The 18,579-nt window shown below is 41.1% G+C and overlaps 2 protein-coding genes across 8 annotated transcripts in view; one reads left to right on the plus strand and one right to left on the minus strand.

Moving 5' to 3' along the window:
* The window catches only part of kat2b (lysine acetyltransferase 2B), a 56,429-nt gene extending 53,315 nt beyond the window's left edge, over window positions 1–3,114 (minus strand). The window contains exon 1 of one of the 3 annotated variants that reach the window (XM_003222176.4): window positions 2,538–3,113. In XM_003222176.4, coding sequence (XP_003222224.2) covers window positions 2,538–2,849 — 312 coding nt within the window. In that variant the 5' untranslated portion in view covers window positions 2,850–3,113. Of the gene's footprint in view, window positions 1–2,537 lie in introns of all 3 variants that reach the window. The other 2 variants (XM_016994387.2, XM_008112712.3) reach the window with 2 other exon arrangements.
* Window positions 1–18,579, plus strand: part of pp2d1 (protein phosphatase 2C like domain containing 1) — a 23,511-nt gene continuing 4,932 nt past the window's right edge. Inside the window, exons 1-4 of one of the 5 annotated variants that reach the window (XM_062984577.1) lie at window positions 5,323–5,406; window positions 5,499–8,812; window positions 12,572–12,655; window positions 15,372–17,389. In XM_062984577.1, coding sequence (XP_062840647.1) covers window positions 15,373–17,389 — 2,017 coding nt within the window. In that variant the 5' untranslated portion in view covers window positions 5,323–5,406; window positions 5,499–8,812; window positions 12,572–12,655; window position 15,372. Of the gene's footprint in view, window positions 137–5,322; window positions 8,813–12,571; window positions 12,656–15,371; window positions 17,390–18,579 lie in introns of those variants that run through there. The other 4 variants (XM_008112709.3, XM_008112710.3, XM_008112708.3 and 1 more) reach the window with 4 other exon arrangements.

An 18,579-nucleotide genomic window follows, 5' to 3' on the forward strand; every position in this document is an offset into this window, starting at 1 on the left:
GGCATGCCTGAGATACCAGTACGGATAAATACATAGGGTGCAAAAAGGAAACCCAGTGAGAAATTTACAGGGAGCAGAAAAATAGGGGAGACTAAACTGATTGGGATGTCACTGTGGGTTGGCTGAAGGTCATCAGGTAGGACACTTAATTTTTTTTTAAAAAAAAATGATTATTTTAGCTGTTTTTAAGAGGTTTAAATTATTTTAATGGGTTTTTATATTTAATTCTATTTAAATATTGTATACTATGGATTTAAATTTTATTTTTTACTGTTGTGAACCACTGTGTGTCTTGATCAAGAGATAAAAGTGGGATAATAATAAATATAAATAAAATTAATCACAATGGAGCAATAGGTCACACAAATGGGTGCAAAATAGGGAAACTGAACCCAAGTCTTGTATAGGGGATTAAAAGGGGTAAACAGGAAAACTCGTTTGAGTTTGAGAGGCACAGAAGGAAGAAGAACTTGACAATGACAGTTTGAGTAATGTCATTCTGTGAGGAGATGAATGGGAGAAGTTGTTGGCTGCAAGCCATAAGTAACAAGGGACACATGACTGGTACTAAACAAGGGCAGTGTTTTTCTTAATACTTTTAAGTATGGTAGCTACAACCTGTTTCTGCATAAATCAGGTGTATGTTTCAGGTTGTCTGTCGATTTATGGCGATCCTATGGCTTTCATTATTTGTACAGTGTACATGCATCCTTCCCGTTCCCAATTGGTTACTATGTTACCATGTATTGGGGTAATTAATCCGAATTAAGTGAAACTAACTCCATGCACCAAGTCTGTGGTCCCATCTTTGCTGCCATCATAATGCAGACTGAAATACATTCTATGGTCAGTGCAGATGGGGCCTGAGGATGCATGCAATCAGCCATTTGAGTTTCTTTAGCAGAGGGGAGCAGGATATAAATATAACAACAACAACAACAACAACGTCGAAGGCTATCATGGTTGAAATCACAGGGGTGGCTGTGAGTTGTCTGGGCTGTATGGCCATGTTCCTGAAGCTTTTTTTCCTGACATTTTGTCAGCATCTATGGCAGGCATACTCAGACGTTTTGAAGTCTGTTGGAAACTAGGCAATTGGGGTTTATATATCTGTGGAATGTTCAGGGTGAGAGAAAGAACTCTTGTCTGTTTGAGGCAGATGCGATGTTGCAATTGGCCACCTTAATTAGCATTGAATAGCATTTCAGCTTCAAGGTCTTGCTGCTTACTGCATGGGGGAATCCATGAAAGCACTGCTGACTAATTCAAACAGAGAAATCAGCCATAGCAGAGCATTTGATGAACCAACCTGGACACAGTATATTATTTGAGAACACAGAAATGCTGGACCACTATCACAATCACCATGTCAGACTACACAGGGAATCCATTGAAATCCACAAGCATGTGGAGGGCCTCCACCATCTTGATCCCTGGGGGACCAGGGAGGGTATATAAAGAAAGGGTGAAACTCTATGGAGAGGGAGATGGGGGATGGTGGTGGGGGAAGAGAAGGGATCTATGTTAATTGCTATAATAGCATGTTTTATGCGTATGTCTTTATTTGATGTTTTTATAGTTTTAATGGTTTTAATCTACAGTTGTATGTATTTTATTTAGATGCGTGATATATTTTATATATATGTAAGGCATTGAATTTTGCCATTTATTATGTTGTAAACCGCTTTAAGTCCCCCCAGGGGTGAGAAAAGTGGTATAGAAATCCAGTTAATAATAATAATGTGGACAATTTCGACAGAAAGGAGGAAACCATAAAATGAACAACATGTCCTAAAATCAGGACAGTAAACAAAGCACAACATTCAGGAAACAGGGAATTCCAGACATGAATCAACCAGGGCCAGCTAACACCTCCCAACAAAGGAGCCCCCATGCACTAAGCAGCTACGCTTCGAAACTGAAAGGCTATTCAATGCTAATCAAGGCGGTCAATTGCAACACTCATACTTGCCTCAAGCAGACAAGTGTTTTCTCCCGCCCTGAACATTCCACCAGGGCTGGGGGGAGGGGGAGGGGGTTTAAAAAAAACCCGATTTTTTTTAGGTTAAACATTCCACAGATATATAAACCCCACTTGCCTAATTTCCAGCACACCTCACAACTTCTAAAGATGACTGCCATAGATGTGGCCGAAATGTCAGGAGAGAATGTTTCTGGAATATGGCCATACAGTCTTGAAAACTCACAGCAACCCATTAATAATAATAACAACAACTACTCTCCACTTCTAGCGAGAAACCTGTTGCCAGTTTCACATCAAGTGGGAAAAACCCCTCGACAGAAAACTCTATAGTGCATGCCACCTGTCCCTTTCTTTTGACGCCTCTGCTTTTACTCCTGTTTCCAAACCAAGTAGTCACCCGCGACCCCTCCCTTGCCCTCCGCTCCTGTCAATCAATCCCTCGCCACCACCCAGCCGGGCGCCCCCTGTCGGCGGCAACCGGGAAGCGCGCCGCTCGTCTCTCCCGTTCCGTGTGTTGTTGCTGTTATTTTCCCCCCCTTTTGGTGGTTCTTACCTTGCAGGCGGAATAGACGCCCAACTTCTCCAGCTTCTTGGCGCGGGGTGCGGATCGGAGCTGCGCCTTCTTGCCCGTGATGCGAGCCGAGCCGCCAGTCCCTCCCGTGCTTCCTCCTCCTCCTCCCGCTGCAGGGCTGCTCTCCGCGGGCGCAGGAGGAGTAGCGGCGGCGGCGGCGGAGGAGGAAGCTCGAGCGGCTCCTGCAGCGGGCGGCCCCGCTGAAGCCGGCGAGCCTTGCTGGAGAGCCCCAGCCCCGCCATTGCTGCTCCCCGCGTCGCCCTCCCCCGGCCCGGCCACGCCAGCCTCAGCCATGGCGGGGTTGCGGTGCTGTTGTCGCCGCCAGGCTCGCTGAGGGCCGGGCTCGGGCGCCCGCTGGAGCCTCTCCTTCGCCTGCTGCTCCCTCGGGAGGGCGGCAGGCGGGGAGGGAGGGAGCGAGGCAGGGAGGGGACAGGCCGCACACCGCGGGCGGGTCCTGTCAGGGAGGGAGGGAGGAGGAGGCGCCCGCTAAGGAGGCAGCACGCACAGCCGGGAGGGGCACTCGCGGCCTGGCCTCTTGCGACTCCGAGGCCACACGGGCGTCTCCTGCAGTGCCAGCTTCTTGGACGCCACAACCGGCCGCTGTAGCGCTTCGCAAATGACGCGCCCGACCAAGAGTCACGAAGGGCTTGAGAGTATGAAGGGCAGCGGTGAAGGGCAGCGGGAAACCTTACATACATGCTGAGGGCGAAACCTCCACTTCTGTGTCCCTCAAAGAACTACTTTTCTGAGGGCGAAACCTGCACTTCAATGCCTCACAAAGGGCTCCTTTTCTGAGGGAGAAACGTCCACTTCTGTGTCCCGCAAATAACTACTTTTCTGAGGGCGAAATCTGCACTTCAATGCCTCACAAAGGGCTCCTTTTCTGAGGGCGAAACCTCCACTTCTGTGTCCCTCAAAGAACTACTTTTCTGAGGGCGAAACCTGCACTTCAATGCCTCACAAAGGGCTCCTTTTCTGAGGGAGAAACGTCCACTTCTGTGTCCCGCAAATAACTACTTTTCTGAGGGCGAAATCTGCACTTCAATGCCTCACAAAGGGCTCCTTTTCTGAGGGAGAAACGTCCACTTCTGTGTCCCGCAAATAACTACTTTTCTGAGGGAGAAACCTGCACTTCAATGCCTCACAAAGGGCTCCTTTTCTGAGGGAGAAACGTCCACTTCTGTGTCCCGCAAATAACTACTTTTCTGAGGGAGAAACCTGCACTTCAATGCCTCACAAAGGGCTCCTTTTCTGAGGGAGAAACGTCCACTTCTGTGTCCCGCAAATAACTACTTTTCTGAGGGAGAAACCTGCACTTCAATGCCTCACAAAGGGCTCCTTTTCTAAGGGAGAAACGTCCACTTCTGTGTCCCGCAAATAACTACTTTTCTGAGAGCGAAACCTGCACTTCAGTGTCCCACAAAGGGCTCCTTTTCTGAGGGAGAAACCTCCACTTGCATATCCCTAAAAGGGCTCCTTTTCTGAGGGTGAAACGTCCACTTCTGTGTCCCTTAAAGAACTACTTTTCTGAGGGCGAAACCTCACTTCAGTGCCTCACAAAGGGCGACTTTTCTGAGGGAGAAACCTCCACTTCTGTGAGTTGTCGAAGGCTTTCATGGCCGGGATCACAGAAGTGGAGTTGTATGTCTTTCGGGCTGTGTGGCCATGTTCCAGAAGTATTCTCTCCTGACGTTTCACCCACATCTATGCAGACTAATTCAACCAGAGAAATCAGCCATAGCAGAGCATTTGATGAACCAGCCTGGACACAAGATACTATTTGAGAACACAAAAATGCTGGACCATTCCAACAACTATCATGTCAGACTACACAGAGAAGCCATTGAAATCCACAAGCATGTGGACAACTTTAACAGAAAGGAAGAAACCATGAAAATGAACAAAATCTGGCTACCAGTATTACAAAACTCCAAAATCAAAACAGTAGATGGGAACCAACACAATGAAGGCTTGACTGAACAAAGGATGCCCCCAGGCAAGGGACAAAACATCTCCAATGCTAATTAGGGTGATTAACTGAAACATTAATGCTGGCTCCCAGTGACAAAGGACTCTTGCCACACCTTGGACTTTACACAGATATATATTCTTTCCTTTCCTTACTTAGTTTATCCATACCTCACAACCTCTGAGGATGCCTGCCATAGATGTGGGCGAAACGTCAGGAGAGAATACTTCTGGAACATGGCCACACAGCCCGAAAGACATACAACTCCACTTCTGTGTCCCTCAACTACTTTTCTGAGGGCGAAACCTGCACTTCAGTGCCTCACAAAGGGCGACTTTTCTGAGGGAGAAACCTCCACTTCTGTGTCCCTCAACTACTTTTCTGAGGGCGAAACCTGCACTTCAGTGCCTCACAAAGGGCTCCTTTTCTGAGGGAGAAACCTCCACTTCTGTGTCCCTCAAAGAACTACTTTTCTGAGGGCGAAACCTGTACTTCAGTGCCTCACAAAGGGCGACTTTTCTGAGGGAGAAACCTCCACTTGCATATCCCTAAAAGGGCTCCTTTTCTGAGGGCGAAACGTCCACTTCTGTGTCCCTCAAAGAACCACTGTTCTGAGGGCGAAACCTGCATTTTAGAGTCCATCAATGGGCTACTTCTCAGAGGGCAAAATCTGCTAATCAGTATCCTGATAAAGCAGACATGGGCAAACTTTGGCCATGCAGGTGTTTTGGACTTCAACTCCCACAATTCCTAACAGCCAGTAGGCTGTTAGGAATTGTGGGAGTTAAAAGTCCAAAACACCCGGAAGACCAAAGTTTGCCCATGTCTGCTGTAAGGGATACTTTTTTGAGGGTGAAATCTGCACTTCAGTGTCCTTCAAAGGTCTGCTTTTCTGAGGGTGAAACCTCCACTTCTTTATCTCCCAAAGTGTGACTTTTCTGAGGGCAAAACCTCCACTTTTGTGTCCCTCAAAGGACTACTTTTATGACGGTGAAACATCCACAAGTTTTCTGCACTTTAGTGTCCCTCAAAGGGCTACTTTTCTGAGGGCAAAACCTCCACTTCTGTATCCCTCAAAAGGCTACTTTTCTGGGGGCGAAGCTTACACTTTAGTGTCCCTCAAAGGGCTACTTTTCTGAGGGTGAAACCTGCACTCCTGTATCTCTCTAAGGACTACTTTTATGAGGGAGAAACCTCCACTTCCTTCCGTATTCCTCAAAGGGCTACTTTTATGAGGGTGAAACCTGCACTTGAGTGTCCCTCAAAGGGCTACTTTTCTGAGGGTGAAATCGGCACTTCCGTATCGCTCAAATGACTACTCGGGTTTGTTCTAGTGGCGCAAACTTCCACTGCAGTATCCTCAAGGGGGGAAATCCTCTTTTTCAAATATGGATGTGCTGGGGTTTGGTTCCAGGGATACATTTTATTTCACACATTGGTGTTTCTCCTCCAAAAATCTGTGTTTTTATTTTCTACTGTTTGCCTCCCTCCCATTCTTTCCTTTTTTTTATTTTTACAAGCCATTGAAGGTTGAATCCCTGGATAAAGAATGTGTGGATACAGAGGGCTGATTGTAAATAACACTCTTGAGTAGGAATTAGTTCAGAATGAACATAGGCCATAAAAGCACTCTGTGAGTCCCTTGGGGTTGTGCTACTTATTTCCTTGTAAAAAAATCTATATGTTGTCTTTCAGCAATACTTATTAGTGGGTTTGTACAGATAAAATGAATACAGTGTTCCCTCACTTATTGCTGGAGTTAGGTTCCAGGACCACGCACAATAAGTGAAAATCTGCGAAGTAAGGACACTATATTTATTTTAATATTTATACATTATTTTAGTAGTTATACACTATTTTAAGTCTTTATCAACCAATCGTGTGTTGATAAATCGCCTTCTCCTGTTGCCGCTTGGGCTCCTTTTCTCTCCCTTTTGATTTTGCCTTCCTTCCTTCCTTAGGCTGTAAATTGTAATTTTTAATGATTTATAATAGTCTTTTAGAGTTTATTGAAAAACCGCAAAACAGCAAATCCATGAAAAGTGAGCTGCAAAGTAGTGAGGGAACACAGTAAATCAAGATTACTTGTGATATATCCCAATGTTTTAAAGTAACAATAACTTTGCCTGGCACAAAAAGTACTGGCACCATGCATACATCTCCAGGGAAGAAATTCCATGAATGGATAAGAGGAAGGGAAATCACAAAGTGAAAAAGCCCCCCTCTCTGGTTTCCACCTTTCTTATCTCAAATGCCAGGAAGCCGTTCAAAGACAGCCTCAACATACGATTGGTACATGAACAAAATCTTTCTTCAGGTACCTGGGCTCAAAACTGAATAAATTTTAAAAGAAAACATCAGCACTTTGAACTGTACTTGAAAACAGACTAAGCTGCCAGTGAAGTTCCTTAAGCTCTACCAAGGTAATATGTTCAAAAAGGCAAATAATGGTTCATAAGGTAGCAGCTGTATTTCAAAATCTCTGTAAATCTTTGCTGTTACATCTGTCATAAATTAATCCAAGCAAGTTTAATCAGTAAGAAACAGAAGATGGAATGGACATTCAGTTATTCTTACGTGGCCCTATAAGCTAATACTGTAAAGGGGAAATGTGGGTTCACTATATAAGGTACATTCGGCCCTCCACATCCATGGGTTCACCACCCACAGATTCAACCAATGGCTTAAAAATATTTTGGGGAAAGAAATTGAAAAAAGCAAACTTTTAATTTGGCTTTACACTAAGCACTACCCTGATGTTTAGTCATACCTTGCTGTAGCCTTGGACCATTTCACAGATCCTTAGGCTCTCTATGGCACTCTTTTGAGTTGAAATAAAACCACACTGGATACCACAGTATGATGTAAGATGGATACTGACTATAGTGTATAGGTCTCCCTTCCAAGCTAGATGGGTTTTAAATTTCTTGTTAGCACTATGACCATTTATTAACAGTTGTCCAGGGTAGAGAGTTGATTTGTATTGGTCACTGTCTTTTTTTTCTTTTTCTTTTGCATTGGTTTGCCAGTTTGGGAATAAGTAAATATATGAGCAGACTGGAGCTGGATCTATACTGCTCTATATCCCAGGATCTGATCACAGATTATCTGATTTGAACTAGATTATATGAGTCTACTCTGATATAATCTGGGATAAAATAATCTGGGATTACATCCTGGGATATAGAGCAGTGTAGATCCAGTCAGGGTAGTAATTTTTCCTCTGTTGCCAATTTGCTTGAATAGTTCTGATTACAAATGAGATGGGGGAAATGGCTAATGCTTGTGTCCTTTGATTTCTTTCGTTTGCTTTTGCACTATACCATATGATCCCCTTATCTGTGTAGGATAGTTTTAAAAATGTACTGTACTGTGGAAACTGAAAGCCATGGATAATATTGAATCCAACTGAAAGGAATCACTTCCATCCGAACTTACCATAGAGCCGTCATAGAATCAGTGTGAAGTTACCAGAGTCAGCATAGATATGCCCCTTATAGTAATAATATGTTTGACACAGAAAGAAGTCTTGAAGAAGCCTAGAACCACATCCAGTTCTGGAACAGATCCGTGGGTCAAATCCAGGGTGCATCCACACTGTAGAATTAATCTGGTTTAAGTACTATAACTCAGTACTGTGAAATTATATAATTATAGCTCATCATGTCACCCATACAAGCATGAAACATTACCACAATTTAAACATATAGTAGCCTTCCCTGCCAAAGAAATCCCAGTATTCAATCGCATTGAGTTATAGCTGTTAAAGGGGTGTCAAACTGCTTCAGTTTCATAGTGTGGATGCATTCCTAGACTTACAGGTGCAAAGAGACATCAATGGGACTTCAGGAAATGAGGTAGTGATTTCACTGAGTCTCCTTTACACCAATTCATTGAACTGACAGGGCCATTTCATCTAAATGTAGCAATTTGCAGTATAAATGTCTTGCTACCATGACAAAGCCACACTGGTGGGTGGTTTCCACTATGCAAAGCTTTCCATTGTTGTGCTCTCAGCATGACAAAGAGAACCATAATAGCTGAAAAGAACACTATGTACTTCTTGGTCACATCCCGAGGGAAAATACAGAAGGTGTGCATAAGCAATAGCAAATGCAGGCACAGGTTTTAACCTTGCTGCCTAATGGACAAATCGGAAGTGTTTTAGTGGCTAAGGATACGGTTACCATAGTGAAAGCTGTAAACACTGGAATCCAGGCAGGACTGTTGTGTGCCAGCAACAGAAAAATGGCTCCCAAAGAACAAATTACTTTCTAAAAATCCAAAGGTATTTATTTATTTTTTTAAAAGCATAAAATTCAGAGTGCAAGGATAGTTGTGGTTTAGAGCACATACCAGGCATGGCTCCATCACTACTCACCATTGGGTATTCTGGCAAGGGATGATGAGAGTTACACCCAACTCTCATAATTCCTTACGAGCTGTTGCAAAACCTGATGGTAGGGCATCTGCTGGCTGTCTTTTAAATAACACATTCATTATGTATCTCCCTCACTTTAACAGTGGGCAGTGTGAAGCATGAGAGAAGAAAATTCAATAAAAGTGATTTTTAAAAGTCATGTGTTTGAAAAAGTGTTTTAAGTGTACAACATTTTATTTTGTACCGTGTTTCCCCGAAAATAAGACCTCCCCAAAGAATAAGACCTAGCAGGGGTTTGGGGGGATTGCCAAATATAAGGCCTCCCCTGAAAGTAAGACCTAGCAACTAAGGCTGCAGCAGAGTTCCATTGGGAAGCATGGCTGCAGGGCAGAAGCAGCACTCACACACACACCGGAGGGAGGGAGGGAAAGTGCTTGCTTTCTGTGCCTCCCTCCCTGCCTTGCCTTGCCTGTCCCCCAGCCGCGGCTTGAAGAACCTTCCGTGGCTGCTGCGCTGCCATTTCTTCCTTCTCCGTCCTGGCCATGCTCCCTTCTTCCCAGAGGCTTCTGATTGGCTCCTGGAGCCAGGGCAAGGGAGGGTGGGAGGGAGGGAAGGAAGAGGGCTTTCGTCCTGCTGCTTCTGCTCCTTAAAGGTACAGGACGCATTGGGATTCTCCTCTCATCCTTATTCCTATCCTATCCATGAAACTGATTATTTTATACTATTATTCTATTACCATATTATTATCATCATATTCTGTTACTATTATTATATCCCATTATTATATTATCCTATTAATATATTTTAAATCATTATATTATATTTTTCTATTATTATTATTATATCATTATATTATTATTCTATTATTATTCTATTATATTTTCATATTATTATATTATTATTCTGTTATTATTAAATTCCATTTTATATTACCCTATTAATATATTTTATATCATTATATTCTATACTATTATTTTATTATATTATCATATTATTTTATTATTAGCATATTCTGTTATTATTATATTCCATTTTATATTATCCTATTAATATATTTTATATCATTCTATTCCATTCTATTATTCTATTATATTATCCTATTATTATTATATTATTATGCTATTCTGTTATTATATCCCATTATTATATTATCCTATTAATACCATATTATTATCATATTCTGTTATTATTATATCCTATATTATATTATCTCATTAATATATTGTATATCATTATATTATTATTATATTATCATATTATTATTATAGTATATTATATTATTCATCATTCATGACTACATTGAAACTAGAATAGAGAGAAATCAGCGTGGAAACCTTGTGAAACCTAAATTGCAAGAGGTACCATAGATTGTTGTACATGTAAATAATGGTAGTAACAAGAAATTCTTGATAGGATTCATAGTTTGTCTGGTTATGCTGGTTTGTGATGACAACTACTTTACAGTATATAATAAATGTTCATTTTGTTGTTCAACAATAAATGTGAGCTCTTCTTCATGGAAAAATAAGACATCCCCTGAAAATAAGACCTAGTGCATCTTTGGGAGCAAAAATTAATATAAGACCCTGTCTTATTTTCGGGGAAACAGGGTATATATTCAGAGTAAGGATTTTGCATGTGTGAAAACAAAACTTCTTTAACGCGTTAATTTTTTACTTCTAGTTCCCAGTCGTCTTGGTTTCCTCTAAGACTGCAATGTTTAATCAATAATTACATCAACCAACTTTTTAAAAACTGACCAACTAAAAGAGACAATTATTTTTTTTAAAAAAGTAACAAATAGTTTTGAAACCATATAAACAAAGTACAATTTTAAAGGCTTTCCTTCTTTTTTCTCACATAGGAAAACAGAGTTTAAGCTAGTACCTGCATAATGTAAAAACAATGAAGTTGTTTTTGCTTTGGTATAAAAGAGTTATCCAAATGCAATTGGCCATTAAGAGTTACAGCAGTAGCCCTATGACAAAATGGAAAATTTCAGGAAAATTTTCCAAGGCTATAATTTTTCCATTGATTTTTTCTTCTACAGTGTATGCGTATTCATTCCTAGCTGTCTAGGATGCTAGATGTACTAAATATAGGATATGAAATACTTGGTATTCTTTCAAGCAAACAAGCATTGGCAAAGCCTAGTATTTAGAAGAATAAACCAACAAATGAACACAGAGACAGTTTTGTTTCTATTTCACAAAAATTCTATTTTCTCAATCACAGTAGAAGTGATCAAGACAAGTTGCATGTGCCCATGATTGCACATCCAAAATACTTGTACTGTTTTTTTCTCCATTTGAAATGGCAATTTGTATAGAAAAGTATATGATGCTGAAGGAACTATAGGTACACCTATAACTGCAATTATTCCTCAGCAAAAGAAAGTTCCATTATGATGGAAAAGGAGGGAGGGAGAGTGGGGCACCCCGGGCTGCCCCACATGCCTGCCCTTTCGCCAGCAAAATTGCACGGCCTCAGGGGCTGTGTGAAGAGGTCCCTCAAAAAAACAAAACAAAAAGAAACAGTCCAGTGTTATTACAGGCTAAGCAGGGCCAGCCTCCACTATTCATAACGTAATCAATTTCACCATCAACAGAACTGGCACCTCTGTCCACACTGTATATCAATAGTGTTGTAGTTTGTAAGGAGCTGGCAAATATATCTTTATATTATTGTTATTTTGACCACAACTGTACTTGTTTTCCTCCCATGGAAATTATACACCAAACATTGTCATACTTAGAGCAGACAGACTGAAAGCAATGAAACTTATGTTTATGACAGCTAGCCTAATGCACATTGATTTCAAGTGGGCTGCATCAAATATGCCTATGTTTGGATCCAGTCTGTTGAAAATCTCTGTACTTGGTTTAAAAGGCCCACCATTCCTCATCATTAATTATTCTGGTTAATCCTGATACATGGAAATGGTGGAAATGGCAAAACAATAGTATCTGAAGGGCCACATGCTAGCTACTTCAACTTTTGTGATTTGCTCACAAAGAGATATTAATTAAGTTTTCTATTAATGTCCACCCAAAAGTATGTCCCATTGGCTTCAGTTGGACTTATTCCCAGGTAACTTTACAACCTAAGGCTTACTGACACCTGCATCTAGTATTATAGCAGAGGTCCATGGGCTATAGAAGATCCCTAAATAAATATAAATCAACAAAATAAAATCAGGCAGTAGGAAAATGCTGACAGAACATGCCATTAACAATCAAATGGTATACTTAAACATTTTTCCTCAGTTGTTTTTATACTCATTAGAGAAAATTACACTTTCACTGCAGGAATGTACAAGAGATTTACAATGCTATGTCAACCCCTCCCAAAATTCAGTAATTGAGGCAGTTGAATTGCACAATAAGAGCCTTCTCTGGCACCGCCCTCCGTCTTTGGCTCTGTTTTGCTTAACTTGAGACAATTACAAATGCTCAAAGGTCTTGTGATGACTAAAATTCACAATAGGGATTGATCCTGGATATCAAGTGGTGGGAGTGTTAAAGACATAAGGCAAATATGGATTTAGTAGTAGCGGTATGTTCAAGCATGTAGAGCAAATGAGGATTCATAGATTTCTACAACTTAGGTGTTTCTCAGTGAAAATATGAAAACTGTCCATCAAATTGGTGTTCATTATATTTCTAGCAGGCGTGAAATTTATGACGACTGCCCTATTCCAATCATACAAGAAGATGTATAGAGTTAGTGACCTACTGTGACAAAATCAAGGTTGGTAATCTCAGCAAAACTGCCAGTTTTTTTTACAGACTTTTGTAGACAACAGTGACATATCCTCAAACTTTCCTATAGAGGAACTCTGGTTTATTGAATGTGAGACTGGATACCAATGCTCACAACTCCCTACTGGCAGCCGGTATGTGTGTGTTGCTCTGTAGGAAATTATCACAATTTCAATCTTTCCTCTTTGTGACTATTATTGAAAGTTTTACTACATGTGGTAAAAGGTAAAGGTTTCCCCTGACATTAAGTCCAGTCGTGACCGACTCTGGAGGTTGGTGCTCATCTCCGAAGCTGAAGAGTGGGCGTTGTCCATAGACACCTCCAAGGTCATGTGGGCTGCATGACTGCATGGAGCGCCGTTACCTTCCCACCGGAGCGGTTGATCTACTCACATTTGCATGTTTTCGAACTGCTAGGTTGGCAGGAGCTGGGGCTAACAGTGGGTGCTCATTCCGCTCCCGGGATTTGAACCTGGCACCTTTCGGTCTGAAAGTTCAGCAGCTCAGCGCTTTAACACACTGTGCCACCAGGCTCTCACCAAATAATGGATCTCATTCTGAATGCACCTCCCCCTCCCAGTGCAGTCCCCCAGAAACTTGCTCCAGAGAGGTGAGGATGCTTGAAAAAATGTGAGAGATGCAACTGGAGGCTATACAGGGAAATGGCAAATGATTACTTCTTCCTATTCTCTAACCTCTAGAATCTAGCTGCCCCCTTCTGCCCTGCAAGTCTTGCATTCATATTGTTTTAAGCTAACTGTATATACCATATATACTTGGTGAATTTGGGGCCCCAATTATGGAATTTGCTATAACTTGCAAATAAGTTGAGGATAAAACATAGTCAGAAAACACTTGAAGACATCACAGCTATGTGTGTTTATGGCTGCAAATTTCTAGACCTTACCCTTGGTATGATATATTCGAAAGCAATGCTTACCGAAATCCTCAAAGGTGGTCAAGGAAACCCACCTGAAGTTTTTGAGACTTTACCCTGATGCACTTGGAGGAATTTATATTTCTACCTGTGAGTAGCAAAAAATCGGTGTATAAAAAACTCAAAAGTTCTATCTGAGGAAAAAAACCTAATTTTAGCAAGTCAAATTCCCCAAAGTTATGGCCTATAACACCCATAACCTCTTACTACTGAGAAAGGATTGGTGGGGGACCTTGAGGAAAGAGGCAGGTGAAAGGTTGCACATTTCTAATTTCAAGTGTTGGACTGGATAGGAAACAGAACACACCTATTTTGCTGAAGTATTCTTGTATTTAACATAACAACAACAACAACTACTACTACTACTACTATTACTTTATTTTTGTACCTCGCCTCCATTTCCCCGAAGGGACCCGGGGCGGTTTACATAGGAACAAGCCCAAGTTCAACATGGTTAAAATAGAACACAACATAATCCATAAAAACATATTGTTATAGTAAGGGCTGAAAACCTTATGGACTACAACTTGGGAGTGTTATGTTTATTTATACCCCGCCTTTTCTCTCTACAAAAGAGAATCAAAGCAACTTACAGTAAAACCAATGCAATACAATTTGAAACCTAAAAATATATAAATATTAAAATAGATTTAAATATTAATTGTATTAAAAATAAGCAGTTAAAAATCTTAAAACTAATTAAAATGTATTCAGAGTAGGCAGGGGCACGGCCATAACTCCCAACAATGAAGGAAATAAAAGGACCAAACAGTGATTTTCTATGGATGAAGGCTTGTGTTCATTAATTCCCCTCCCCAATACCTGGAATTTTTAATTTTTAAAATATATACATGAAATCCATCACGGTGTTCCTTATATATTGCAAATGTTATCCTGTTTGTCAGCACATAAATAATAGAATAGAACTAGCCGGTGCTATTTTGTATCATATAGTGAATCCTGAAAGTAATTGTCATCTTAAAAGTGAATGTTTTCCTGATATACGTCCAGACATATATCTGACATATATATTTGAAATCACATGGGTATAACTCAGGATGGGGTGACTGGTATTTTTAAAATAGCTCCTATCAGCAGTCTCCACAGATTTAGAGGCTGGTGAAGTCTGCTGATAGCTTTAACCAGATGTTTAGAATTTGTTAATAATTGATAACTTTCTCTAATTGTCATATGACATTTAGAAGACGTTAGATGGAAATCAACCACAAACAGAATGTTCTGCTGCTCATCTTATTATAGGTTGTACCAATAGAGGTATAGTGTCCAGAATGAGGGAAGTTTGGATTTCCGAATGATTCTATTCATCATATTGTATGTGATAAATGGAATCGTTCTGGAATCCAAAACAGACCTGCCATACGTTTTGTTCCTTTGTTTTTGAAATCCTACCCATAGATGTATGCCATATATATTTGAAATTTCTGTCACAAACTTTTTATATATATATGGTGGAAAAAAATTGTGGTCCTGTGTTTTTATACTACAGCTGCAACTGTCCCCTCAACATTAGTCATGCTGGCTGGGGCTGATGGGAGTAGGTGTCTATCATAACACAGATTCCTAAATTTCTGCCCTCTGGTATAGCCTAGAATACATAAGGAATTAAAGTTAAAAACTTATTTTGTATCTGAGCATACAAAATGTATTATCTGTCTCTTTGGATTCAAGCCAGTTATCCCTCAGTTGTTTGAAAAGGCTAATTTAAACATGTTTATTAATTATATAAATTTTCCTCCTTTTTTGTTAGAATGTCATACAAATCAGGATCACAGAAGCCTAAATCTTACAAAGCTGAGGATTCTGCAGAGGTGGTTAATATTGATTTCAGAAAAGTTAGCGACCTTGACATTACAGTACGTTGCTCCATATGTAATGAACCGGTACACATTAGCCATCTTTTTCACCATAAGAAAGCCCACCAAGCTCAGGCTGTGCTTGGATATCGGCGACCATGGATAGATCCCATAGACATAAAGAAAACAAATCTCCAGAGAGACCAATTAATCTTGAGGATGAGAAAGATTGCTAAGTACCCTGAAAGACAGATAGAGAAAATTTGCTGTTCATATGATTTCCTTAAAGAAACCCTCAAGAATGCTCCATATTTTTGCATCAAGAGTGTTGCAGAAAGTTCTGTGCAAAGTAAAGTAATAAGCAACCCACTGATAAAAGCCATAGCAATTTGTCAAGACAAAAATGCTATTTGGCATCAACATCTGGAAGATGTATTTGTTGTGATAGACAATTATGGAAACAGGAAAGATACATGCTTTCTTGGACTCTTTGATGGTGCCAATGGAATTTCTGCTGCTCAGACAACTTCTGCTGAATTTCCTCTCTTACTTCTTGACCAGCTTTCTCATGGAGACTCCTCCTATGAACTGAGTCAAGCTGAAAGAAAAGTGCTAAATTCATTTTGCACCATCTTTAGGGCAGATTACAAATTAAGAGAGCTTATTTTTACTGCTAGAAGAGTCAAGAGCCCGAAGACTCATGAATGGATTCACAGAGCATACGCAAAGGCTTTCTGGCGAATGGATAGACTTTTGCGACTTGGGAGAAATGAAACATCAAGAGTTCGTTGGAGTAGCTGCACAGCCATTACTTGTTTAGTGGAAACAATAAGCAATAAAAATCAAAAACAAGATGAAGAGGGAGAGAAAAGTTCTGAAACACTAAGTCATGGAAAGCAACCAAATGACACAGAACAGGAAGAAGAGTTGTCTGAAAGGATCAAAGGAGCAAAGAGGAAAAGTAACATAGTAGAAGAGACAGGCAGCACCACAGAACAGCAGAGAGAGGAGCTAATTGAGAGCAGGAATGAGGAGAAACAGGTCAGCATACAAGAAGAGGAAGAACTGCCAAAAGAGATGAGTAGAGCGAACTCTAGCATTGAACATGGTATGGGTAACATCATAGAAAATCAAAGAAATGAGCCACTTGGAAACACAAATGGCAAAAAGGAAGAAAATATCGTGCAACAGGAAGAGGAATTGTCTGAAAGGATACATGGAGCAGAGAAGAAAAGCAGCAGAGAAGAAGAGATACGTAGCTCCACAGAACAGCAGGGTGAGAAGCCAATTGAGAGAAAGAATGAGGAGGAAGAACAGATACAACGAGAAGAGAAAGAACTGTCAAAAGAAATGAGTAGAGAGAACAGAAAAAGCAATACTGAACAAGGTTTGGGTGAAATAGAAATGCAAAGAGAAGAGCCACCTGAAAATATGAATGACAAAAAGGAAAAAAATATGCAAAAGAAAGAGGAGTTGTCTGAAAGGATAACTGGAGCAAAGACAAAAAGCAACACAGGACAAGGGAAAGGTAGTATCACGGATTATCAAAGAGAGGAACCAAATGAAAGAATGATTGAGGATGCAGAGAACCACAGTGTTGTAAAACAGGAGAAGGAACTGCCTGAAAATATAATCAAAGGAAATAGAACAAGTAACATGCAACAAGAGACAGGCAGCAGTATCATGGAGAAACCAAGAATGGAATCAACTGAAGGAATTAATGCAACCAAAAAAGAGGAAGATTTCATCCCACAGGAGGAAGAACAACAGGCTGAGTTGACAGTCAGAGAAGAGGAGAAAGGCACCATAGATGAGCTGCAAGAAGAGCCATGGGAAATAAACAAGCAAATGACAAAGGCAGAAGTTGAGCAGAGCATAAATCACAAAGATGAAATTCAAGAAGTAAATCCACTTGAAAACATTCAAAGTTCAGATGAACCAAGTGTTGGAGTCATGCATATTGCTAACATTGGTATGTATGCAGTTCCTCTATTGTCCTATCTATTTTGGCCTACTGTTTAAAAAATGCTGTTTACAATTTAGTTCAATGCTGTAAGTTTCCTTGATGAAATAGAAGAAGAGCAATTCCATATATTATAGCTTAAAATATAGGAGGCATTTAGCTGAATAGGATTTTTCTGAATCAACCCTTCATCAGATCAGGAATGTTAAGTTAGTTTTTTCCAATATTACCATTTTTTCTATTATTGTAAAACAGCAGGTTTCACATTGTTGTTGTTGATTCAGTCGCTTCCAACTCTTCATGACCTCATGGAGCCCACACCAGAGCTCCCTGTCGGCCATTGCCACCCCCAGCTCTTTCAAAGTCAAGCCAGTCACTTCAAGGATACCATCCATCCATCTTGCCCTTGGTCGGCCCCTCTTCCTTTTTCCTTCCATTTTCCCCAGAATCATTCTCAGGGCCTGCCCTAAGCCATTTTCAAGTGTAAGCAATCCCCCCCAAATGTAGTGAGAGAGGAAGAGAGCCATGGAGATTTCCTCAAAGTGTCGGGCCTTGGCTGGAGGAAGGAGTTTCCTCCGTCCAGCCAAGGTCTGGCCTAGGGAAACGCAGGGCACGCTGCTGCTTAGCAATGCGCCCCACGTTTCTCCAAAGTGCCAGGCCTTGGCTGGAGGAAGGAAACTCCTCCCTCCGGCAAAAGCCCAGCCTAGGGAAACCTGGAGCATGTTGCTGTTTCCTAGAACTTTTGTTTACCCACCTCTCTCTCCCTCTCTCTGGGCACTGTACAGGATGCCTCAATAGCACCCCCAGGGGATTGGCGCCTTCTGCATTTGCGTACTTCGCTTACCAGTTCAACCGCCCCTGATCATTCTCTTCAAGCTTTCCTGTCTTTTCATTATGTGGCCAAAGTACTTAATCTTTGCCTCTAGTATCCTTCCCTCCAGTGAGCAGTCAGGCATTATTTCCTGAAGGATGGACTGGTTGGATCTTCTTGCGGTCCAAGGGATTCTCAGAATTTTCCTCCAACACCACAGTTCAAAAGCGTCTATCTTCCTTCGCTCGGCCTTCCTTGTGGTCCAGCTCTCGCATCCATAGGTTACTATGGGGAATACCATTGCTTTAACTATGCAGATTTTTGTTGCTAGTGTGATGTCTCTACTCCTCACTATTTTATTGAGATTGGTCATTGCTCTCCTCCCAAG

Source organism: Anolis carolinensis, chromosome 6 (assembly GCF_035594765.1).
Source record: "Anolis carolinensis isolate JA03-04 chromosome 6, rAnoCar3.1.pri, whole genome shotgun sequence".
NCBI lineage: Eukaryota > Metazoa > Chordata > Lepidosauria > Squamata > Dactyloidae > Anolis > Anolis carolinensis.